Source organism: Dryobates pubescens, chromosome 4 (assembly GCF_014839835.1).
Source record: "Dryobates pubescens isolate bDryPub1 chromosome 4, bDryPub1.pri, whole genome shotgun sequence".
Lineage (NCBI taxonomy): Eukaryota > Metazoa > Chordata > Aves > Piciformes > Picidae > Dryobates > Dryobates pubescens.
The window spans coordinates 45,457,885-45,483,866 of record NC_071615.1 but is presented as its reverse complement, the minus strand read 5'-3'; the positions used below and the strand labels follow the sequence as shown (position 1 = coordinate 45,483,866).

General features: G+C 45.6%; 1 protein-coding gene across 1 annotated transcript; it reads left to right on the top strand.

The window, feature by feature from the left end:
- The first annotated feature begins 476 nt into the window (after positions 1 to 476).
- HACL1 (2-hydroxyacyl-CoA lyase 1) lies at positions 477 to 25,982 on the top strand. The gene is made up of 17 exons (XM_054161216.1): positions 477 to 585; positions 2,350 to 2,454; positions 5,051 to 5,091; positions 7,750 to 7,830; positions 9,581 to 9,653; positions 10,189 to 10,266; positions 12,822 to 12,916; positions 13,370 to 13,482; positions 14,987 to 15,122; positions 16,755 to 16,860; positions 18,346 to 18,429; positions 19,747 to 19,848; positions 20,750 to 20,904; positions 23,335 to 23,493; positions 24,000 to 24,107; positions 24,553 to 24,739; positions 25,762 to 25,982. Exons 1-17 carry the CDS (start codon positions 511 to 513, stop codon positions 25,792 to 25,794), a joined length of 1,731 nt encoding a protein of 576 aa, XP_054017191.1. The 5' UTR covers positions 477 to 510; the 3' UTR covers positions 25,795 to 25,982.

Genomic DNA, 25,982 nt, shown 5'->3' with positions numbered 1-25,982 from the left:
CTAGTCACCAACGCGGTTTGCCTCGCGTACCCCACACGCCGAGCCCGGCCTCACGGGAACTCCGCCTCCCGCTCCCGCACCCCTGCCCCGCTGCCATGAGGCCGCCAGCCCCCGCCCCAAGCGCTAAGAGCCAAACCCCTCACACCACTACCGGCGGGGCTGCGGCTACGTAACGGCCGCCAGACGCTGAGGCTCGCCGCGCTGCCCTCGCCCCCTGGCGGCCGCCCCAGCTCCACACCGCCACGGACCTATGGCTGCGCGAGGGCGGGGGGAGGGTACGGATCTTCCGGCCTCTGATTGATTACCCGCTCTGGCTAATAGAAGGCCGCCTCAGCCTTCACTGAGGGGATCGGGGGCGGCACCATTCCCGGCTCTTGGGTCCGCCTCCTCCGCTGTCTCATTGGCTGGGCGGTGTGCCAGTCAATTGTGCCCGACCTTTGGCCGGGGGTCCTTCTGCCTTTGCTTCCCCAGCAGCAGCTCCTGCCTGCGTTGGGGCTATACGGAGCTGCGATGGCGTCTAGCGGCAGTGCAGACGGGGAGGCTGTCAGCGGGGCCCAGCTCATCGCCGAGTCCCTCAAGGCTCAAGTAAGAGTGCGGGCGAACAGTAGGTTCCCTACGGCGAGCGGGTAGGGACATTTCCCGGCCGCGGCCCTGCCGGAGCGGGTCAGATGACGGCTGTGCGCGGAGCTCTGGAGAAGCGAGCGTGCGCGGCTCGACTCACCCTGGGTTCCGCTGGCGCTCTCCCGACGGGGCGCACAGAGCCGGCGAAGAGGGTTTGCCTGGCCGCAGCAGCCCAATCCCTGTGCCACTGTGGACGGGCGTGAGGTGATGACCCTTGTGCAGCGTTCCCTAGTGCTTCACTAAGAGCCTGCCCCTTCCCGGGCCCGCCCGATACCTTTCGTTAACCATCAAACAGCGCTGGCCGCCCTCTGCGGCTGCTCCTGTGACCACTTTACGTGCCTCTTGCACCTCCTTTGCAAGTATCGAAACTGTGGTGTCTCGTAATTTGACGTGGTGCTGAAGGGACACCGCTCTTACCGAAACACAGTTTGGCCTGTGACACAGGAAAAGGTAGCTCGGCTGTAATTACCACGAAAAAGCGAATTGCGTTGCTATAATCAGGAAAAGGTAGTTCAGTTGTAATTAACACGGGAATGGTAGTTCGGTTGTAATTAAGCATATAGATACAGACAATACCGATAAGCAGCCACACAGAAAGGGACCTGGGGGTACTGATTGACAGCCTGCTGAACATCAGCCAGCAGTGTGCCCAGGTGGCCAAGAAGGCCAATGGCATCCTGGCCTGGATCAGGAATAGTGTGGCCAGCAGGAGCAGGGAGGTCATTCTGCCCTGTACTCAGCACTGGTTAGGCCACACCTTGAGCACTGTGTCCAGTTCTGGGCCCCTCAGTTTAAGAAGGACATTGAGACTCTTGAACATGTCCAGAGAAGGGCAACGAGGCTGGGGAGAGGTCTGGAGCACAGCCCTGTGAGGAGAGGCTGAGGGAGCTGGGGTTGCTTAGCCTGGAGAAGAGGAGGCTCAGGGGAGACCTTATTGCTGCCTACAACTGCCTGAAGGGAGGTTGGCCTCTTCTCCCAGGCAGCCAGCACCAGAATAAGAGGATAGAGTCTTAAGCTGCACCAGGGTCAGTTTAGGCTCAAGGTGAGGAGAAAATTCTTCTCAGAGTTGTTAGCTGTTAGAACATGCTGCCCAGAGAGGTGGTGGAGTCACCATCCCTGGAGGTGTTCAAGAGGGGATTGGAAGTGGCACTTGGTGCCATGGTTTAGTAGTCATGAGGTGTTGGATAACAGGTTGGACTTGATGATCTTTGAGGTCTTTTCCAACTTTACTGATTCTATGATAAAGAATCTGTAAGTTTCATTTGGCTTGATACACTGCTGGGGGCCTTTGTTGTTGTTGCTTTTCAGTGAAAGCATAAAGACATGTGCCACTATGAGGAATTTTCAGAGGAGACAAACGTGGCATGCTGAGAAGCAGGACAATCATGTAGCAGAGACATCCCAGCTAAAAAGTTGGCAGTCAAAAGTCCTAAACATGTTGACAGAAGAGCTGGACTGAAGCATTGTTCCACTGCTTAGAGGCTTTCATAACCCAGTGTTTTCACAACTAAGAGTATGCTGAGCTGCAAATGACAGAGGGTGCTCTGTGTGTTCCCACAGTAGCCTGTGAACCTGTATGTGGATATTATATGCTGTTACAATTTGGTTTTTGACTCTGTGTGTAGCTGGTATGACTGTGTTTGGCATGTGCCTATTAAAACCCTTTCTTTTTTCCCCCTCCTGAACCAATTCTTTATTTCTTTTAATATTTTCTTTATTTCTTTCCAGAATATTGAATACATGTTTGGTGTTGTTGGCATTCCAGTTATTGAAGTCGCAGTTTCAGCCCAGGCTGCTGGAATAAAGTATGTAGGAATGAGAAATGAACAAGCTGTAAGTATCTGTCTCTAGTGGAACTGATCCTTTGACTGGCTTACAACTGAATGAGATCTGGTTTTCCTTTTCTTGAAAGGAAGCAAGTGGTTTCCAGGAGCCCTGTTACAGAACCTGTAGAGAAGCAGTTATTGTTATTCTGGGATAAGGGAGAGCATTGGGGGTTTGTGTGCTCTCCACCCCTCTTGCAGTTTTAACTGCTACTTTCTTTGCTCATAAGGGAATTACAGTGCTGGGGGGGTTGTCATTTTTGCTGTTGTGTTTTGGGGGGGGGTTGGTTTGAGGGTTTTTCTGGTGGTGTTTTTGGGGGGGGCAGGTTGGTTGGTTTGGTTGGTTGTTTTCACTTTGAGTTGCCTTTCTTCCATAAAAGAAAAGATAGGATGAAAAGAGGGAGCAAAAGGAGTTTGAACAAAGTGGTTTACTGCAGAGAGAAATAGTAATTTTGTCCCCAAATAATACATCAGCAGATTATCTGCCACTTTTTGAGGAAGCTCATCCAGGTTTTGTGTGTTTCTGTATCATAGAAAGTCTACAGAAAGCTCCTTCTCCCCATCTCTTGGGGATTTTGTTCTCTTTGGATCTTCTCCTTTGCTTTGCCATTGCTGCTTTACCTAAAGCAAAACCAGTGGCTTCCCAGGTCTCACAGTTGCACTTTTGCAGTGACCAGTAATTTGCCCCTAGCAAATTGTTTATTATCCTGAGACTGCTGCTTTCAACCTCTGTCCTTATTTTCAAGGCCTGTGCTGAAGGTGTCTGTGGTAACAAAAGATACCATGTACCAAGCTGAGATTCATACAGAAGGCTCTTAGCTACTAAGTTGATCACATGCCCTATAGGCTAGTCCTGAAACATTAAGCCTTGGGTACAAGTGCCTCAGATCTTCTCCTAGCCATGGCAATACTGATTTAACTGGGCCATGGGTACCAAATAGCTTAACCATTGTTTACCTGCTATGTATATTGGTTTGCTTATGTTTGAGTTCAAAACATTAACTAATGCATTCCTTGTGTGGGAGGAAGAAGACCTCTGCTTTGGCTACAGTTCAACCCCAGGTGGTGGCAAGCTTTGAGTTCAGTGCCTACATCTAGGCTTCCCACGCTTTTCCCTGATGTTGATTGCTGTTTTGTTGGGCAATGGCATCCTTCCAGCCTCTCTGAGGAATGTAATGATCAGGTTTCATCTGTCATCTGTGTTGTGACTGACAATGAGTGCTGTCACTCACATTTTAGTGGTGAGAGTGCAGGGTTCATCAGTAAAATGGGTCTTCATTCTTACTGTTGTCCTAGTTTAGAGCAGGACAGATGCTCTATTGCCCCAAAGGAGCAAAAGAATGATACTTACACAAATGGATTGGATAGTGATGGAAGGTTTAAATGGAAAAGCAATTAACATACTATGAAAGCTACAAAGCATTGGTGGTGAGCATTTCCAAAGCATACAGAGTTGTCTTACACCACACTAAAAAAGCTCAACACATCCCTTCTTCCCACCTGGGGTACACCCAAAACCCTCAGGGCTCTTTCTTCCCTGCCATTGCTAGGATAGTCTCAGGCTGGCCAGGCCTGAAACTGCCTCCCTCTGCCCTGCTTCTTATCCTGGCATTAGCCCTAAGAGGCCTGAGGTACTCCCCCACTGTTACCTGGTAGGAAAAGCATCTCCTGTGGGAGCAGAGAGGGAAGAAAGAAAAAGACAATGACTTTGCAACCAGATCTACAAAGGTGCAGGATTTATGGGTAGCAATACACTGTTGCTTGTGTACACCCACTGGGCTGGACACTGGAGGTGTAACTCTGTGGCTTCAGTTTAGGAGGCACCCAGCCTAAACTGCCACAGCTGTTCACACAAAAAAATCTTTTAAATATACCTTCAAAACCAGTTGCAGTCTTCTCTCCTCTCCTAAATAGCCCCAGATTTTTGTCATGGTACTTCCTTGCAGAGTCCAACGGTAAAACTTCAGATGTCAATGACTGTACATGAACCTAAATTCTACGTGCTGCCTTGTTTTTGCCACTGAGTTCTGAAACAGCATTGCCACAGAAACTCAACACCATGCTTTGAGCTGCATTAACAAGATTATTTCAGTAACACCTACTCCAAATACTTCTGAACTTCCACACACAGATGAGTCATGAAATTGTTACCTAATTGTTGAGCACTAGTGGCATTTTTCTTCTCCATGTCTGAGACGTAAGAAAAGCAGAAAGAGGAAGCCCAAAGTTTCTTATGTTGTTCTGTTTTTTTAGAGGTTTTAGAGGTTTTCTTTCATGTGGCTGGAATTCTCTTTCTTTTTTGAATCCCAAATATTCCTAATGTAACATCATGGAACAACAGGAGCAAGGAATGTGGAGGGGGCTATTGATATTTTTTTCCACATACACCCTCCCAAAACACCTCTTCCCATGGGGAAGGTGAAAGGATGCTTTTACTTACTTCTAAGCTTGGGGGAAAAATCTCTACTTGCCTCTTTTTGTTGAAAGTTGTGAAGTTATGTACAAGATACCAGAAAATAAATATAGTAATAAAGAGTAATAATAATAGTAGCAATAATAATAGTAATAATTAATGGTAAATAACATTAACTCAATATTTTTGACAGGCCTGCTATGCTGCATCTGCTGTTGGGTATTTGACTGGCAGGTATGTTCCATATTTCTTCATGCCATAATGTCATTTATAATACTGACTGTGTTAGACTCAAAAGCTAGGAACATTTTACTGTGTTGGAGCTGGGTGGTTTTATTGTGTGCAGATGTAGGCCAGTTAAAATGGAAGATGAATTTTAAAGTAACTGTCAATAATTGTTAATCAGTATTTCTGTTGCAGTGATTCAGGGCAGACACAAGGAGGTGCTTAAGTTCATCTGATACTCATAGAATCATAGAATGGGCTGGGCTGGAAGTGATCACCAAAGGTCATCCAGTTCTACCTCCCTGCAGTCAACTGGGACATCCCCAACTGGATCAGGCTGCCCAGGGCCTTGTCCAGCCTCACCCTGAATACCTCCTGGGAAAAAGCCTCAACCACCTCCCTGGGCAACCTGTTCCAGTGTTCTACCACCCTCATAGTAAAGAACTTGTTCCTAACATCCAATCTAAATCTGCTCTTCTGTAGTTTGAAGCCATTGCCCCTCGTGCTGTCACTGCAGGCTTTTGTAAACAGTCTCTCTCCATCCTTTTTGTAGGCCCCCTTCAGGTACTGGCAGGCTGCTATTAGATCGCCCTGGAGCCTGCTCTTCTCCACACTGAACACCCCCAGCTCCCTCAGCCTGTCCTTGTAGCAGAGGTGCTACATTCTTGTGGTCCTCCTCTGGACCCAATCCATCAGGTCCTTGTCCTTCCTCTATTGCTCCAGGTGAGGTCTCACCAGAGCAAAGTGGCAGAATCACCTCTCTGGATCTGCTGGCAATGCAGCCCAGGCTGTGATTTGCCTTCTGTGCTGCAAGCTCACACTGCCTGCTCATGTCCAGCTTCTCATCCATCAGCACCCCCAAGTCCCTTTCCTTGGGGCTGCCTTCTAACACCTCATCACCTGGTCTGTATTGATAGCAATGATGTTGTCCATCTTGCAACTCTTTATTTTTTCCCCATTTAATATCTGAACAGTATCTTAACATCATTGGTATGAGGAGCAGAAGTCACGCCACCGTTGCTCATTGCAACTTGGTGGACCTGCCATAGGTTAATCTCATCAGCTGGGTGCATTGTTCAGCAAATAGAGACTAATCTGATGCCTTCCAGGCTCCTCTGTGCTTCTTCTGACATGAAGAATGGCTTTTGCTTGGTTTATTTTGTGTGAGGCGTGTTCTGTAGCTTGTGAGGTTTGATTCTTGGGTATCCCCTGGATCCTTTTCTAAAGTAAACATCTGACCTCTGCTTGCTTACAAATGCAGTCCTGATGATGCAGGTGATCGTTGCTTACTCTGTCTGCAAGCATGACACCTGTGCCTTACAGCTATGTAGCTTTTCTTCCTTTGAATAATCTTCTGGAAGTATGCTAAATTGTCTTTCATTTTTTGTTTCTGTTATGTGAAGAGTCAGTCATGCAGCTAAGGAATTCTCACTAGTTAGGGATTCTCATTTTCATCTCTTCACCCTTAATAGCAAGGACCTCTGCCTGGATTAAAGTGTAAGAAACACTGTTTCCAATCAGATGCACTTCTTCCTTTTTGAGCTGGTTTCATTGATACCTAGTGAAGTTGAGAAGACTGCAAGCAGAAGTGGCTTACCACATTCTGTGTAGATGCTGGATGATGGAGTAAATGTGGTAAAAGAAATAAGGAGCCTGCATACGTTGCAGATCTCAGTGAGTGGCACGTAACTCTTCTGTTGGGTTGATAGAGCTAAATGATTTCTAGTTCCCATGTTAATAGAACAGAATAAACTGCCACAAAGGGCTTTATACCAAGATTTAAAAAAAAATAGAATAGAATTAACCAGGTTGGAAGAGACCTTCGAGATCATCGTGTCCAACCTATCATCCAGCAGCACCTAATCAACTAACCCATGGCACCAAGCACCCCATCAAGTCTCCTCCTAAACACCTCCAGTGATGGTGACTCCACCACCTCCCTGGGCAGCCCATTCCAATGGGCAATCACTCTCTCTATGAAGAATTTCTTCCTAACATCCAGTCTAAACCTCCCCTGGCGCAGCTTAAGACTGTGTCCTCTTGTTCTGGTGCTGCTTGCCTGGGAGAAGAGACCAGCCCCCGCCTTTCTACAGCCTCCCTTCAGATAGTTGTAGACAGCAATAAGGTCTCCCCTGAGCCTCTTCTTCTCCAGGCTAAGCAGCCCCAGCTCCCTCAGTCTCTCCTCACAGGGCTGTGCTCCAAACCCCTCCCCAACTTTGTTGCCCTTCTCTGGACACCTTCCAGCAACTCAACATCTTTCCTAAACTGAGGGGCCCAGAACTGGAACAGGACTCAAGGTGAGGCCTAAGCAGTGCTGAGTATAGGGGGAGAATGACTTCCCTGCTCCTGCTGGCCACATTATTCCTGATCCAGGCCAGGATGCCACTGGCCGCCTTGGCCACCTGGGCACACTGCTAGCTCATGTTCAGCCTAGTGTTAACCAGTACCCTCAGGTCCCTTTCTGCCTGGCCACTCTCCAGCCACTTTAGTCCTTCACACAGACACCTCCTTGTTTATGCATTTTGATGACATAAGTAAAGCCTTAATATTTTATGCAATGACTAGCTTTGGTTGTTGATTCATTTCCCTGTGCTCACTTTCCTTTTTTTTTTTTCCTCTCTCTTTTTTGTTTGTTTTGACTTTTATTTCCCCCTCCTCTTTCTCTAGACCAGGTGTGTGCCTTGTAGTGTCTGGTCCAGGCTTTTTACACGTCCTTGGTGGGATGGCAAATGCAACCATCAACTGCTGGTAATTTAACTACCTTTCACCTTTAAAATTCTAATAATGGCTTGCTGTTGTCTGCTTCAGATGTTAAGCTTCACAGTATTTAGTATGGGACTTCTTTTTCTCTTTCCTGTGGATAATTCTTCCATTTACCAGTGCTGAAAGTGGTTTAGTTCCTGTTTAGTTTTGGGGTTGGTTTTGTGTTCTCCTGAATAACGTTCTTAAGTTTGTCCTGCCCTGTTTTATATATATATAGGAAAACCTGTTGGTATACCTGATGGTATGGATACATTTGAAAATGGAGTTGTTGTTCAGGCCTGTAATGCTGAATAACATTATGGATCATGGAGAGTCTTAGAGGGGTCTTCTCTGAATTTGAATCCACATTGCCTTTGAATTCCATGCCTGAGCGAGCTGACATCTGCCTTGCTAAAATCCCTGTTTGCAGACAGTCACAGCAGCAGTTCAGTACTGAATTCAATCATGTAGATGCTATCACTCTGCACTTCCACAAGCCTTTGCTGATATGTGGCAGCTTTTAGCTGATCTGCCATTGAAAGCTGCTTGGAAAGCTCTGTGAGGTATTTTGGGTTGAGGCTCCGGGAATACCAAGCACAGTGATTTGGAGCATCGCATTAGCAGTGACTGGTGGGCAAGGGAAACTTGATCAATCACTGCCAATCAGTTCTCTGACACTTAGAAAAAAAGACCCTTTAGTGTTCTAATTCTTCTTTAAGAAATGAGTTATTGACTAAAGTTTTGCTGTCTCTATGTGGCCTTTGGGGGAAAAAAAAAAAAGATCCTATGAAAGCCTTGCTTTTGAACAGTTATGGGTTTGGTTGTAAGAAAGAAGCATTTGTGGCACTTGCTTATATATTTGGAAGAGACATTTCTGTTTTCTGACAAACTTACTGTTGTCTGAGATAAGGTCTGGATACCTGGCTTGTGGCATGTAAAATAGAATTAACCAGGTTGGAAGAGACCTTCGAGATCGAGTCCAACCTATCATCCAACACCATCTAATCAACTCAACCATGGCACCAAGCACCCCATCCAGTCTTCTCCTAAACACCCCCAGTGATGGTGACTCCACCACCTCCCTGGGCAGCACATTCCAATGGGCAATCACTCTCTCTCTGAAGAACTTCTTCCTAACCTCCAGCCTAAACCTCCCCTGGCGCAGCTTAAGACTGTGTCCTCTTGTTCTGGTGCTGGTTGCCTGGGAGAAGAGACCAGTGCCCACCTGTCTATAGCCTCCCTTCAGGTAGTTGCAGACAGCAATAAGGTCTGCCCTGAGCCTCCTCTTCTGTACATGTGGCAAAAGGTGAAGGATCTTCAGCCTGTAGAAGTAAAGACAGAGGGGATGTTCGTAAACGTCTAAAAGGTGGGGGGTCAAAAGGATGGGGCTGGACTCCTTTCAGTGATGCCCAATGACAGGATAAGGGGCAGTGAGTACAAACATAGGAGATTTCACTTCAGCATAAGGAAAATCATACCTACTTTGAGCTGTAGCCTGCCATATGGCACAGTGGTGTTTAGAAGTTAGTCCTGTATTGTACTGGTCCCTTCCTATTTCTGTTCGCAATCATGGAACGTGCACAACATGCCAAGAGCATTAGCATTTGAGCATAAGGAGAGTTTAGAGATGTGATTGCAGTTACAAAACAAAACAAAAAAAGGCTTAAGGTTGGTTGTTTGGGTTTGTTGGGTTTGTGTTTTGGGTTTTTGTTGTGTTTTTTGTTGTTTGTTTTTTTTTTTTAATGTACTTTTCTAGGCCTTTGATTGTTATTGGAGGCTCTTCTGACAGAAATCAGGAAACCATGGGAGCTTTCCAAGAATTCCCACAGGTACACAGACGCACACAGCTTCCTACCGAACAGTCTGGGTTAAACAATTGGATGTCGTTTCCTGCTTGGGGTAGGAATCACCATCCCAAGCATGAGCAGTTCCTGACAGCGCTCACAGTGCTGTTGATCTGCGCCCTCTGCTGGTCTAAAGTGGACATTGCGGCTACTCGGCTCTATTTAACACCACGTCTTTGCCGTACTCAGGGTAGAGTTCATGCTCTGGTTTGGGTTTTCAGCTGGTATAAACTGCCTTTCTTTGCCTGTTCTGACATGGCAAAAGCAAATCTAAGCTTTCCAAGAAAAGAATCACCCCTTTCCGTGGAAAAATGCTTAAAATAACAAGATTGCTTAAGCACTTGGGGAATGAGTATGGCTTTGGCAATTTCCATCAGCTGAGGAGCTGCACTTTTCAAATAGAGTCTTTAGCTTGTTGCTTTCTATTTGGAATTTCTTGCATTTTGTTAATGTTCAAATGAGATGGCAATGAGCCAGTCACTTTGATAAGTTGGTGTAATGGTTATATGCATTTATTCAGGTTGAAGCTGGTAGGCTGTACAGCAAGCTGTCTGTCCGTCCAAGCAGCTTAGAAGTTATTCCTGCTGTTATTGAAAAGGTATGGAAAAAAAAATACTGAATCAGCAACAGAATGCTAAGTACTTACCTCCTCCTGTATAAATTCTGAGGCATTAATTTTTTGGTCAGTTGTTGTAAGTAGTTTGATCCTGCAGCTGTTAGGTGATGGTGGTTAAGTAAATTAACAACCAGGGAGGTTTTTCCTATGAACAATGCTATGGAACAAGTTAGATATATGTTCTGGTCCAATATGGATTACCAGGAGGGTAGTGGAACACAGGAACATGTTGTCCAGGGAGGTGTTTGAGGCTCCATCCCTGGAGATATTCAAGGAGAGGCTTGAACAGGACTCTGGGCAACCTGATCTAGTTGGGGATGCCTCTGCTTACTGCCGGGGGGGGTGTTGAACTAGATGACCTTTGGAACCCTTGCAACCCAGACCATTCTGTGATGCTTATTGATTCCTGCAGCATTTTTCACTTGTCTCAGTCAGAGCTGACATTTTTTACTGAAAGAAATGCTTTTAGGGAGAAGTGCAGCAACTAGAAATGTCATACTACAAACTTAAGCTCTTCTACCACCCGTGAAGAAGATTTGGAGGTGGGGGTTGGGGGCAGTGGAGGTGGTTGTGTTTGGATTTTGAGTTTGTTTGATGGCTTGGTTGGTGTTTTTTTGAGAGAGGAACATCCTTATCTCAATGCTTCAGAAAGGGTTCCAGAAGTGTATTGCTATAGCAACACTTCCTCCATGCCAGCCTAAACTCTGCACACTATGCTGCTGCTTCCAGAGGGGCAAATTCAGCAAAGCAGCTATCTGTAACAGAAGAACTGGAATCAAAAGTAAGAGAAAAAGGAGGGTTTGGTTGTCTTGGTTCTTTCCTGTTTGGGCTACTTTAAATTACAACTTCCATGCTGATTTCTATTTATAGTTCCAAATGCAGTTGTCTTACTGTAAATTAAGCAAAAGAAATTGCAGTCCAATACTGTGCATCTACTGAAAGGCTTCAGAAGCCACATAGAGGAAACTGTAAGTGGGTATCAAGACATGAATTTGTGGCTATGATTCAGTCCATGGGAGGTTTCCCTGTTCAGCCAGATGAAACAGCATGTTTCTTCTCTGCCTACAGAGGAGTGTGGTGGGTTGAAATTACCCCCCAGAATAAAATTGCCAGACTGGCTCAGATGGATGCAAATGAAAGCTATATTTGCAGGCACACTAAAATCTAGAATTAGGAAATGCAATGAATATGTACAAAGCACACAACAGGTACAATTTATAACCAACACAAGAGCCCCACTGAACAAAACCTGGGGGTTACCAACAGCTTTCTCCTCTTGTACACAGGACAAGAGAAAAAAGGAGAAAAGCAGGGAGTAGCTTGGCAGTGCTGAGCCACAACAAAGAACACAGCCAAGGTCAGCAAGCAACCAGCTAGTACCTGCTAGAGCAAACAAAACAAAACAAAAAGAAAGAGTTAGGTTACACAACTAACTTTCTGTTAGATACCAGCACAGTGGGATTATTTAGACCTTATCCTTCTTTTTCTTCTCCATCCAGTGGTACTTTTATTTACATTCTACCGCCTTGACTCATGATCTGTGGAAAATTTTCTAGGCCTCAGCCTAAAACTACCTATTTTATTCTATGTGTTCTATGTTTATTCTATGCATTCTACCCCAAGTGGCTTTATAGCAAGATTTTTTTAAAGAATAGAATAGAATTAACCAGGTTGGAAAAGACCTTTGAGATCAAGTCCAACCTATCATCCAACACCATCTAATCAACTAAACCATGGCACCAAGTGCCTCATCCAGTCTCTTCCTAAACACCTCCAGTGATGGTGACTCCACCACCTCCCTGGGCAGCACATTCCAATGGCCAATCTCTCTTTCTGTGAAGAACTTCTTCCTAACCTCCAGCCTAAACCTCCCCTGGCACAGCTTGAGACTGTGTCCTCTTGTTCCGGTGCTGGTTGCCTGGGAGAAGAGACTAACTCCCACCTGTCTACAACCTCCCTCCCTTCAGGTAGTTGCAGACAGCAGTAAGGTCTCCTCTGAGCCTCCCCTTCTCCAGGCTAAGCAACCCCAGCTCCCTCAGCCTCCTCTCCCAGGGCTGTGCTCCAGACCTCTCCCCAGCCTCGCTGCCCTTCTCTGGACATGTTCAAGAGTCTCAATGTCCTTCTTAAACTGAGGGGCCCAGAACTGGACACAGTCCTCAAGGTGCGGCCTAACCAGTGCTGAGTACAGGAGCAGAATGACCTCCCTGCTCCTGCTGGCCACACTATTCCTGATCCAGGCCAAGATTCCATTGGCCTTCTTGGCCACCTGGGCACACTGCTGGCTGATGTTCAGCAGGCTGTCAACCAGCACCCCCAGGTCCCTCTCTGCCTGGCTGCTCTCCAGCCACTCTGACCCCAGCCTGTAGCTCTGCCTGGGGTTGTTGTGGCCAATGTGCAGAACCCGGCACTTGGATGTGTTCAATCTCCTGCCCTTGGACTCTGCCCATCTGTCCAGCCTGGGAAGGTCCCTCTGGAGAGCTCTCCTACCCTCTAACAGATCAACACCTGCCCTTACCCTGTGATTGTCTGTCTTCCAGGCTGTAAGAACCAGCATGTATGGCCGTCCAGGTTGCTGCTATGTTGACATTCCTGGGGATGTTGTGACTCTTCAGGTGAATAAGAGCTCTGTCAAGTGCGTAATTGTTGCATTCATTTTTTTTTTTCCCAAGTCACTGAATACCAAATTTCATTTGTGTTACTTTTGTGTTTTCTTAATAAGAAGGTAAACCACAATAGAGAAAATAATTTGCCACAAGGCCTGTAATGGTGTTCAAAACTCTAGCCTCCAAATGTAACCTCCAGTGGTACAGATTGGTAGTGAAAGGTGCAAAAGGGGAGTGAATTAGTGTGATGGCAATACAATGACATCACTTTGTAAATCCCTGGAACAACACTGCCCATAAGAGTAAAGAAGCATTCAAGAACATCTTCAAAGCCTGTGTTAATAATGTTCATGTTCTAATGAGTGCTGTGAGTAGAATGGTTTGTAGGAACTGTGATTGTCTGCAGGAAAGCAGGTGTTCACTTTCACATTCCCTGCTTTGCATTGTTTTTAAGAGATTCTTTTGCTTTGCTTGACTTCCAGGTATGCAGAATGCTGCCTACCGCCTCCCATCAGCACAGCTGAATGCTCTGCTGTGTCCAAAGCAGCATCCATCCTTGCTCATTCCAAGCAGCCTCTCCTCATCGTTGGTAAAGGTAGTGTGCTTTAATGTAGCCTTGAGCAGTGTAAGTTTGGAATAAGAACAAATGACCAAAGTGATTTGTTTTCCCCATAAGTGTTACCCATCTCCCTTTCTCTATTCAAACAAGCAAACAAAAGACCCCAACATACAAAAACCTCTTTGAAATTTGCTGGTAAAATCTGCCCTGTTATGTAGCTGTTGTTTGGTTGGTTTTGCAGTTGGGTCAAGAGATAAATCAATTAATAAAATACAAGGTTAAGTAGGAAAAACCCCAACCTGATAACTATTGTCTTCAGCCTAGAGCCAATAGCAGGGGATCTCTGCCAAAATGCAAACCAAATTCTGTTAGAATGCTGAAGTGGTATTCCCTGTCTGATGCTCTGCCACATACAGCAAGAATCAAAATAACCAAAGGTTGGTTTTCCATTTGCTCTTAGCACAAGTGTGTGGACATGGGGCAGCACAGAGTGCTACTCTTAATGCTGTTGTACAGACTTCCCACTGTACTCTGCTGGTGTATTTCATTCCTGAAACAGAGCTGTCCCTAAAGGTGGAGAATAGTTGTTCTCTGTGCTGGTTTGCTTATTTTTTGTCCCTCCTTGTGGAATGTTAAGTCACTGCAGTGAAGATACAGTCTGCTGGGTATGGAATTAAGTAACTGACTTCTCTTAGAATCAGCAAGGTTGGAAAAGACCTCAAAGATCATAGAATCAATAAGGTTGGGAAAGACCTTAGAGATCATCAAGTCCAACCTGTCACCCAAGACCTCATGACTACTAGACCATGGCACCAAGTGCCACATCCAATCCCCTCTTGAACACCTCCAGGGTTGGTGACTCCACCACCTCCCTGGGCAGCATATCCCAATGGCCAATTACTCTTTCTGTGAATGACATGACACAGCACAGAGGTTGCTGCTGCAGAGTTCTCTGCCCCATAGTACCAAACTTCACCCACTCAAACCTGTGTTTTTTCTTGCATTAACAAAAGTCTCCCATTTTCCCCTGCCAGAAATAGCTAAATAGTTTAGATGATGTATTAAAATAAACCCAACAAACAAACAACAACAGTAACAGAAAAAAAGGCTTCTGTCAGAAGCACAGCAAAATTGAACCCCAATGCCTTTAGCTTGACACATTGCTTTGGGTTCTCCAGAATGAAAAATAACTGTCAGCTTTCATAATGGGAAATAGTCCTCCTTAGTAATAGAATCCATTGGGTTGGAAGAGACCTTTAAGATCATCAAGTCCAACTGTTAACCCAGCACTGACAGGTCACCACTAAACCATATCTCCATGTCTTTGAAACCCCTCCAGGGATGGGGACTCCACCACTGCCCTGGGCAGCTTGGGCCAAGCCTTGACAGCCCTCAAGGGGAAGAAAATTTTCTTCATGTCCAACCTAAACCTCCCCTGGAGCAACTTGTGGCTCTGCCACTAATGTAATGAGGTTAATCAAAGTTCAAGTGAATGCAGCAGCTTTCTATAGTATTAAGCAGTCTCTTTCCTTTCTTTCAGGTGCTGCTTATTCACATGCTGAGAACAGCATCAGAAAGTTGGTGGACCTTTGTGGACTGCCTTTTCTGCCTACACCAATGGCAAAAGGAGTAGTTCCTGATAACCATCCAAACTGTGTAGCTGCAGCAAGATCAACGTAAATATAAAGCAAGGCTTCTAATCTTAGCCTCTGAGCAGCAACTAAGAATTGTGGTGGCCTACAGGGAAGACAAAGTGCATAGAATCAAAGGGTGTTTTTTTTCAACCACATTTTGCACCTCATTTTAGAGCACTGAAGATCTTGCTTGGAAGGAGACAGCAGATTTAGGTGGATCACTTTTGCTGGTCAGGAAGATACTTGTTCTGAGAGCTAATACTCTGTAGCTATAAAGCCTGTGGCAAGTAGTTTGTGTTTTGTAGCCTAAAATCAAACTGGCAAACAGGTTGTTAAACATTTAGCTTGGTTCTCCAGGCAAACTAAGAGCTTTTTATTTCATCACCATAAATAGAAGCTGAAGATGCAGGTGTTGCAGTTGGAAGTCTTGCTCTCTGCTATCTCTGCATGGTGTTTGGAATACCTTTTTCCTAAATAGGATGTGCAATTGATTGTATTTCAAGCTACACTGAGGGACTATGATAAATGTCAATTCTGAGAACTTTTTTGGGAGCTTTTGGCAAAATTAATATGAATGGACTTAATATGAATGGAGCCCTGTTAGGATGAGCATGCACAGTCACCTTGTAGATGGAGCATTTGGGTGCTTGGAGTAATTTGGCTTTATGGCTGTTGAGCCATAGAGAATAGAAGTGTGGTGGGTTGAAATTACCCCCCAGAATAAAATTGCCAGAGCAGCTCAGTTGAAAGCAAATGAAGCTGTATTTACAAGCCCACTAAAATCTAGAAATATGGAATGCAGTGGATATGTACAAAGTATACAATGTTTACATGGATTTACAATTCATAAGCAACACCAGAACCCCCCTGGACAAAACCAGGGGGTTCCCAACAGCTTCCCCCTCCCTGCTCCCTTCCCCCACTCTATACAAAGGAAAAAAGAGAGAGGGAAGAGCAGAGAGTAGCTTGTTAGTACTTAGCCACAAGAAGAATGCAGCCAAGGTCAGCAACAGCCAAGCAAAAGCACCAGCTGGTATCAGCTAGAGCTAAGAAGCTGAAAAGAGAGAACAAGTTAGTTTATGCAATGAGCTTTATGTTAGTTACCAGACCAGTGGGATTTTTTATCATTATTTTCCCTTTTACATCCAATGGGAATTTATTTGCATTCCACCACTTTCCTACTCAATCTGTGGAAAATTTCCCTAGGCACAGCCTAAAACTGACACAAAAAGAATATACCACACACAGTCTACCCAGCTGAAAGGTAGCTTATCAGGAGTCTATAAGATGAGGGGTCCACAGCAATCTTCACTTTGGCACTCACTGTTGCCAGTGTGACAGTGCTGAGTCATTTGCTTTAACCTCAGCATCTTTACAGCTTGTTGTTAATCTCTGAGTGTAACAATTCTTCTCCCAAGCAGAGTGTGTGAGGAAAACAGTCACTAATTTTCTTCTTGAGTTCCCTAATTCAAGAATGAGTTCCTTAACCTTGAGTTCCTTGACTCAGGAATGGCTTAATTATTTGGTGTGTGAAAGGATGCAGGGTTTGGGGGCTAAGAAAGCATCTTAGAGGAAGGAAGGATTGTACTTACATTCTAGGGTTTGCTTGTGGTGGTTTGAAAACACTTAACAGTAATTACCCTTACCTGCTTCTGTGGTTTGCCTTTATTTTAGGGCATTACAGCATGCTGATGTAATCATCTTGTTTGGTGCAAGGTTGAACTGGATTTTGCATTTTGGCCTTCCCCCAAGGTTTCGACAAGACGTGAAGGTGATTCAGGTAAGCAAGGCAATGATCCTCATTTGAAAGAAGTCCCCTGTGGTTTAGCATTTCCTGGAGCAATTACTGTAAATTATCTTGGTAGTGTGCTTCATGTGGCCAGTACTGCCCTGGGGACAGTGTAGTGTAGTGGATGTAGTTGTGGTAGGTCCTCAGAAATACTTCTGATTTCTTTTAATTATTTTTTTCCCCTCCTTATTTTTTCCTAGCAATGGGTACAGCATTTTTCTAGCTCTCAAGAGCTTGGTGTTGCTGTAATGAGAAGGGCAGACACTGATGTAATTGACTCATACAGGACTAGGCTCATGATACTTGTGTGATCTTTGGTGTGCTGGATTTTCTGTGACTGAAGGGAAATTGCCCTGAAATGGTGAAATCTTTCATGCTGTTTGCTCTCTCGGCAGCACTTTCTTTGAAACAGAATTCCTTTCATATCCAGAGTCAGACGTTGTAAGAGCTCTGTGACTCCAAAATGTTAGTGAGAGGAAGAAAGGCTATTTAACAAACCTAATGTATTTGGCAGCCTGCCAGCTCCTGGAAAGGACCAGTCACTAAGTTGTTTGGGTCCTTAACATCTCTTCCTTAAAGTCTGATCGCTGTCAAGGTTTAGTATTAAAAAGCCACTTCAGTCCATAGTCTGTGTGACCTGGTCAGCAGTTACTATGCCATGTAACCTTAGAGTCTCATACATCAGTGATAAAGAGAGTGGGGAAGTTTCTTTAATAGTTGCAATTTACATTTGAGTTTCTTTGTACTAGAAGCAGGACAACATTTTCTCAGTCAGAAGCTTACTGCTTTGTACAGACTTAAAAAGTATACCTTGGCCTAGATTTTCAGTTCCCATGTAGAGCAGAATAGAGTAGAGTAGAGTAGAGTAGAGCAGGTTGGAAGAGACCTTCCAACCCATCAACCAATCCAGCCCACCTAAACAACTAACCCATGGCACCAAGCACCCCATCAAGTCTCCTGAACACCTCCAATGATGGTGACTCCACCACCTCCTTGGGCAGCCAATTCCAATGGGCAATCACTCCCTCTGTATAGAACTTCTTCCTAACCTCCAGCCTAAACCTCCCCTGGCACAGCCTGAGACTGTGTCCTCTTGTTCTGGTGCTGACTGCCTGGGAGAAGAGACCAACCTCCGCCTGTCTACAACCTCCCTTCAGGTAGTTGTAGACAGCAATAAGGTATTTACCACTAAAGTCACCTTCTCTGTAATGTTCTCAAGCCTGAAGAGTGAAAGAAGCAGTCAATTCTACATGCATATATGTATATATATATGAGATTATTTTTTTATGACTATGTACCATAGTATTTAGGATAAAAAAATTCCTGATGTCCTTCCAAGGAAAGGCAAAGAAAGTTCTCTGTATAGCCAAAGCGTAGTATGAAGATGCTGTCCAACAGTGTTCCTCACCTGAACTGAAAAAAACAATTCACCTTTAACTCAAGGATATTAAAGAGCTCTTTCTTTTTGAAATCCAGATTGATATTTGTGCAGAAGAGCTGGGGAATAACGTGAGGCCAGCTGCAGTTCTATTAGGTGACATAAACGCTGTGACTGAGCAGGTAACGGAAATTCACATTGTTGTGCAAACTTCTATAGTTAGCTCACAAGGATAGAACAACAATTAGATAACAATAATAATAAACCAGGTTGGAAGAGACCTTCAAGATCATCGCCTCCAACCCATCAACCAATCCAACACCACCTAAACAACTAACCCATGGCACCAAGCACCCCATCAAGTCTCCTCCTGAACACCTCCAATGATGGTGACTCCACCACCTCCCCAGGCAGCCCATTCCAGTGTGCAATCACTCTCTCTGTATAGAGCTTCTTCCTAACATCCAACCTAAACCTCCCCTGGCACAGCCTGAGACTGTGTCCTCTTGTTCTGGTACTGGCTGCATGGGAGAAGAGACCAACCTCTGCCTGCCTACAACCTCCCTTCAGGTAGTTGTAGAGAGCAATAAGGTCACCCCTGAGCCTCTTCTTCTCCAGGCTAAGCAACCCCAGCTCCCTCAGTCTCTCCTCACAGGGCTGTGTTCCAAACCCCTCCCCAGCTTTGTTGCCCTTCTCTGGACTCGTTCCAGCAACTCAACCTCCTTCCTAAACTGAGGGGCCCAGAACTGGACACAGTACTCCAGGTGCAGCCTAACCAGTGCAGTGTACAGGGGCAGAATGACCTCCCTGCTCCTGCTGGCCACACTGTTCCTGATCCAGGCCAGGATGCCATTGGCCCTCTTGGCTGCCTGGGCACACTGCAGGCTCATGTTCAGCCTACTACCAACCAGCACCCCCAGGTCCCTCTCTACCTGGCAGCTCCCCAGCCACTCTGACCCCAGCCTGTAGCTCTGCATGGGGTTGCTGTGGCCAATGTGCAGAACCCGGCACTTGGATGTGTTCAATCTCCTGCCCTTGGACTCTGCCCATCTGTCCAGCCTGGGAAGGTCCCTCTGCAGAGCCTCTCTACCCTCCAGCAGATCAACTCTTGCCCCCAGCTTGGTGTCATCCACAAATTTACTGATGATGGCCTCAATGCCCTCATCCAGATCATCAATAAAGATGTTAAAGAGCACAGGGCCCAGCACTGATCCTAATGCCCTCCTGTTTTGACCTTAATTTCCTCTGATCTATATAAAATAAGCTACCAGTTTAAAAAAAAAAAACAAAAAAACCCAACAGCCCAAACCAACCAACCAAAAAATACTCAAGGGAAACCATTTTTCAGGCAACATAGCCATGCTGTGCACCCAGCCTGTTCCCAGATTTAAGATGACAGCTTCGAATTAGTGTTGGCCGTGATCGTTTTTCCCGCTGCTCGTGATGGGGTTATTTGGTATGCTGACATCAATCTGTGCCACCTTTCAATGTTGTTCCAGCTCTTGGAGGAATTCAGCAAAAGGCCATGGAAATACCCTCCTGATTCAGAGTGGTGGAAGAGGCTAAAAGAGAAAATAACATACAATGAGGACAGATCAAAGGTAGTGTTCCACTAAAGGAAGAAAGGAGGTTTCGCAGCAGGTACCGATGCGTGCTCAGTTTTGTCACTCGTCTGTATCCAAGCTCCTCAATTACTTCTGACAGTCACAGCACCCAGACTTTGAACATTATGCCCTTCTGATATGGGCTTGCTCTTGCCAGACTTAGGAACTGTAAGTTCATCCTTACCTGTGAGTTTTCTAGGTTGTGTATAAATTCAAACTGTGTGGAAGTCATTGAACTTTGTGATTGGCTTCTTAAAAGCCGGTAGTAGGAGACCACAGCCCCAGCTGCTCTGTTAAGGAGAGTGACTTCTGAGCAATGGGCAGGTACTCCAGGTACCTCTAAGTGGAATCTAACTAACCTGAAGGTGCATTCTTAGCTTTCTTCTGTAATTGTACTCTTTATCAGTGCTGGTGGAAGTATAATCTATGTTAAAAACAAGTAGCTGTTAAGGCAAAAAGACCACAGCTGCTTGACATAATGCTTAGTTTATGCAACTCATACTCTGCAAGCTCAGAGGTTGAGATCTAAAATAAAATTGTTCCAGCACATCACATTTTTGAACTCCCTCCCAGCACACAGCTGACAGCTCACTTAGGATTGTGTGTACTCAAACCTGTGTGCAGAAAAATTCATTTGCCTTTCAGGTGAAACCAAGTTTTAATTGTTTCTTATTAATCATAGGCCATACCAGGGTTGCTGAGCTGAGTGAGCCTCTGATACTTTGTGTCACCAGGATAAACACAAAAGGAGTGACCTTGATGTAGTCTATGGGAGCCTAAATCAGCCCTACCTTGCAGCGTGCTTTTTTTGTCCCCTTTGCTACTGTTTACATGCATCAGCTCTGCACCCTGTTATAAATTCAACCTGTGGGAGTTACTAATGTCTCTTATTTCTAAGGCTTTAGCATTGCAGAAGTCCCTGCCCATGAATTATTACACAGTCTTTCACCACATCAGAGAGCTGCTACCCAAGGACTGCATCTTAGTAAGTGAGGGAGCAAACACCATGGACATTGGACGAACCATGCTCCCGAATTACCACCCTCGACAAAGGTGCAGCATTTCTTTTCTTGTGCTGACTCAACTGGCCTAGAGCTGTGTAGAGATCTTTTCATTTAGTTGAGAGGTGTGATGGTGCAGAGTTTTTGTAATCCTATTGAGAGCCAGGGGAGGTTTAGGCTGTATGTCAGGAAGAAGTTCTTCATAGCAGGAGTGATTGGCCATTGGGATGGGCTGCCCGGGGAGGTGGTGGAGTCACCATCACTGGAGGTGTGTAGGAAGAGACTGGATGGGGTGCTTGGTGCCATGGTTTAGTTGATTAGATGGTGTTGGATGACAGGTTGGACTCAATGATCTCAGAGGTCTTTTCCAACCTGGTTAATTTATTCTAGTCTAAATAAAAAATAGAATCAAGCAGATTGGAAAAGACCTCAGAGATCATCATGTCCAACCTAGTACCAAATACATTGTGACTAACTAAGCCATGGCTTCAAGTGCCACATCCAGTCCTTTTTGTAACACTTCCAGTGATGGTGACTCCACCACCTCCCAGGGCAGCCTGTTCCAATGGCCAATCTCTCTTTATGTGAAAAACTTCTTCCTAACATCCATCTTAAACCTTCCTGGGTGCAGCTTGAGACTGTGTCCTCTTGTTCTGGTGCTGGTTGCCTGGGAGAGGAGACCAGCCCCCTCCTGGCTACAACCTCCCTTCAGGTAGTTGTAGACAGCAATAAGGTCTCCCCTGAGCCTCCTTTTCTCCAGGCTAAAGAAACCCAGCTCCCTCAGCCTCTCCTTGTAGGGCTTGTGCTCAAGGCCTCTCCCCAGCCTCCTTGCCCTCAGTTTCCCTTTAATCCTGTGTAGGGTAGTTTTTATGTAAGCAGTGCTGTCTCTTGAGTGGGGTGGGAGAAAGTCAGTTCTGTCTGGTGAGGTGAAACTACTGATCTAACAACTGTGAAGCTGATGCCTTTGTGTGAAAGTAGCTCTGAAGGCCTAAATGAACCTAAATATTTCTTTGTAAACAAACAAACAAACAGCCAAAAAAAACCCCCAACCAAAAAACACCAAAAAACCACCAACACCAAAAAAAGAAACCCAACATTCTTGCAGTAAAGCTGGGGGAAGAGTTTGCATTTTCCCCCCCTCATTTAAAATAAGGGCAGGAGTAATTGGTTGTCCTTCCTGATTGCATTGTGCATATCTGGAAGCAAATTGGGGAAGTTAACCCCAGAATAATTTAGTCCTTTATGTCCTTTTTATATCCATTATGTGCTCCTGCCTGAAATGATCTAACTTCATTACAGCTTTCAATTGGATTTCTAAAGTTGAACAGAAGACTGGAATTTGAACAGCAGTATGTAACCCATGGCTTGCAGAGTTGCAGTTTTATCTTCAGGGAATTAAATGTAGAAAGGTTTTGTGTAGTCTGCCCATCTCCACAGTAATTGAATGGGTTTGGGATACTCTGACTGTGCAAGCTAAAAGAATACAATTACAGTGCTGTTCTATCCTTCACTGTAGTGCAACTGCTGTATAAAAGCTCTTAATTTTAATTAGAGTTCCTGTATGCTCATAATAAACTGCACCAGTACAGGTTAGGAGGAGATCTGCTGGAGAGAAGCCCTCTGGAGAAGGACCTGGGAGTCCTGCTGGATACCCAGTTCTACATGGGACAGGAATGTGCACTTGCGGCCAAGAAAAGCCAATGGGATCCTGGGATGCATTAAGAGTGTGTCCAGCACATCAAGGGAGGTTCTCCTTCCCCTGTACTCATCCCTGGTGAAACCTCACCAGGAATATTGCATCCAGTTCTGGGCTCCCCAGTTCAGGAGGGACAGGGATCTGCTCGAGAGGGTCCAACAGAGGGCTATGAGGATGATGAAGGGACTGGAGCACTGCCCTATGAGGAGAGGCTGAGAGCCCTGGGGCTGTTTAGTCTGGAGAAGACTGAGAGGGGATTTAATCAATGTTTCTAAATACCTGGGGGCTGGGAGTCAAGAGGGAGGGGACAGGCTCTGCTCACTTGCAGCCTGTGATAGGCCAAGGGGCAGTGGATAGAAACTACAGGACAGGAGGTTCCACCTCAAGATGAGGAGGAACTTCTTCACTGTGAGGGTCACAGAGCACTGGAACAGGCTGCCCAGAGAGGTTGCAGAGTCTCCTTCTCTGGAGACTTTCAAGCCCCATCTGGATGCATTCCTGTGTGACCTGTGCTAGATCCTATAGTCCTGCTGTGGCAGGGGGGGTGGACTGAATGATCTCTGGAGGTCCTTTCCAACCCCTAACATCCTGTGATAACACACTTGCAGTCTTACCAAATGTTTGGCATGATCTATGCCTCTGATCTCTCCTTATAGCTGCTGTTTTAGGAAACAGTATTTGAATAGCATTGGAGAAATTCTTTCAAAGTAAACTTAATTCACTATGGATTAGCTTAAAAGTTTGAGTAGAAATAAAGGAATAGTGATTGTGTGTTCTCCCCTCTAGGCTTGATGCAGGTACTTTTGGAACCATGGGAGTTGGGCTGGGATTTGCTATAGCAGCTGCAATGGTAGCTAAAGACCAAACACCTGAAAAGCGAGTCATCTGCATAGAAGGAGACAGTGCTTTTGGATTTTCTGGGATGGAGGTGGAAACTATTTGCAGGTAACTGGTTTTTGCTCAGCAAGACCCTCCTCATACATTGCCAGGATCAGTTTAACTAGAAGGACAAGGATGCTGCTGTTAGGTGGGCTGCACATAAGCACGTGGCGTTAGCATGTTAGGAAGAAGTTCTTCCCCATGAGGGTGCTGAGACACTGGCACAGGTTGCCCAGGGAGGTGGTGGAAGCCTCATCCCTGGAGGTTTTGAAGGCCAGGCTGGATGAGTCTCTGAGCAACCTGATGTAGTGTGAGGTGTCCCTGCCCATGGCAGGGGGGTTGGAACTAGGTGATCCTTGAGGTCCTTTCCAACCCTGACGATTCTATGATTCTGTGAGAACAGGCCAAAAAACATTCCTGGTCCTTCTCAGGGAGTGTAGGTTGTGATGAGTAAATCATGGGGTTTAAATTATTATTATTGTTATTCATTTAAAGGGAAAGCTTCACAGCACCTTAGAGAAAGGTGCAGGTATTTCAGCATTCTTCCAAATGCATCTTTTGGGTTTTTTTAGATACAACTTGCCAGTTGTGATCATTGTAGTGAACAACAATGGGATTTACACTGGCTTGGATGCAGATTCCTGGAAGGAGATGCTAAAGCTTGGAGATCCTGCTACATGGTGAGCATTTTAATGTCCTGTTAATTAAGATGTGACTGAAATGGCTGTTCTCTTGCCTTTCAGTGCTTTATGAGTCTTTATGAGTCTTTAAGAACCAGTTACTGAAAGCAAGCAAGAACAACCTCATCCAGGCTACAGTTAGAATAGAACAGAATAGAATAGACCAGACCAGGTTGGAAGAGACCTTCAAGATCATCGTGTCCAACCTATGCACAGCTATTGCCTATTACACAGCTTTGCTCAGGAATGTCTCCTGTAGATGAAAATGAGTATGCTACCCTATAAACACAGCTGAAGTGGTGTAGGTAATGTAGCTCTTCCAGCCCAGAAGAGCTCATCAGGCCAGCACAATAATCATCTTACACTCTAAGACCAGTGCTGAAGTAACTGGTCAGCCTGGCAGTTCTTCCCTACCATTAAGCAGAGGTTTTCCATTTGATTACAGTGTACCTCCTGTTTCTCTCCTGCCAAATTCACACTATGAGGAAGTTATGTCTGCCTTTGGAGGTAAAGGATACTTTGTTAAAACACCAGAAGAGTTGCAGAATGCTCTGAAAGCAAGCCTGTCTGACAAGCAAACACCTGCACTTATAAATGTGATGATTGACCCACAGTCTGAGAGAAAGAAACAGGTATGTGTCTGTCTGTCTTCAAGCTTCCCCTGGGCAGGCCTCAGGAAGTGTTCCTTCAACTGCAGAGAAGGCAGAGACAGTTGCAAGGCAGAAAGATTTGCTTTAGATGCCAAAGACAGGAGAATGGGTGCTTTTACACTGTGCCATCTGCTTTCCTTGGGTTGTATTCTTTAGCTTTTTCCATTGGCTGTTATTAAATCCATGGTATCTTTAATGACTGTTTCTTGAATTTGTGCTTCCTTTGAGTTCCTGACAAAATGAGACCAAACTTTATTTTAAAACAGTCTTTATTTCTTATGGACATGAGCAGGCAGTGTGAGCTTGCAGCACAGAAGGCAAATCACATCCTGGGCTGCATCAAAAGCAGCACTGGCAGATTCAGAGAGGTGATTCTGCCACTTTGCTCTGCTCCAGTGCAACCGCACCTGGAGTACTGTGTACAGGTCTGGAGCCCTCAATACAGGAAGGACGTGGACCTGATGGATTGGGTCCAGAGGAGGGTCACAATCAGGGGGTTGGAGTACCTCTGCTACGAGGACAGGCTGAGGGAGCTGGGGGTGTTCAGTGTGGAGAAGAGCAGGCTCCAGGGAGACCTAATAGCAGCCTGCCAGTACTTGAAGGGGGCCTACAGGAAGGATGGAGAGAGACTTTACAAAGGCCTGCAGTGACAGGACAAGGTGCAATGGCTTCAAACTAGAGAAGAGGAGATTTAGATTGGATGTTAGGAGCAAGTTCTTCACTGTGAGGGTGGTGGAACATTGGGACAGGTTGCCCAGGGAGGTGGTTGAAGTCCCTTCCCTGGAGATATTAAAGATGAGGCTGGATGAGGCCCTGGGCAGCCTGATCTAGTTGGGGATGTCCCTGCTGAGTGCGGGGAGGTTGGACTGGATGACCTTTGGAGGTCCCTTCCAGCCCAGACCATTCTGATTCCACCTGGTAGTCAAGCTGTATTTGTATCCTGTCCATTTTACTCTTTGCTCATTTTAATATGGTTGTGGGGTTTTGTTTTTGTTTCCCTCTAGGAATTTCCTTGGCTGACTCGTTCGAACCTGTAGCAGAAGATGAAGATGATGGTGGTGCAGTGTTTGAAACAAACCTGAATTGGTTTCCAGAAGAGCAACTGGTGCAACTTCTACATCAGCACTGGGCCAAAGTGCAATTGTAGAGCTATTAGAGGAATCATTGCATGATGAAATTAAGTAATTGTAAAAAGAAAAAAGATAGAGCTGAATGCATACCAGGC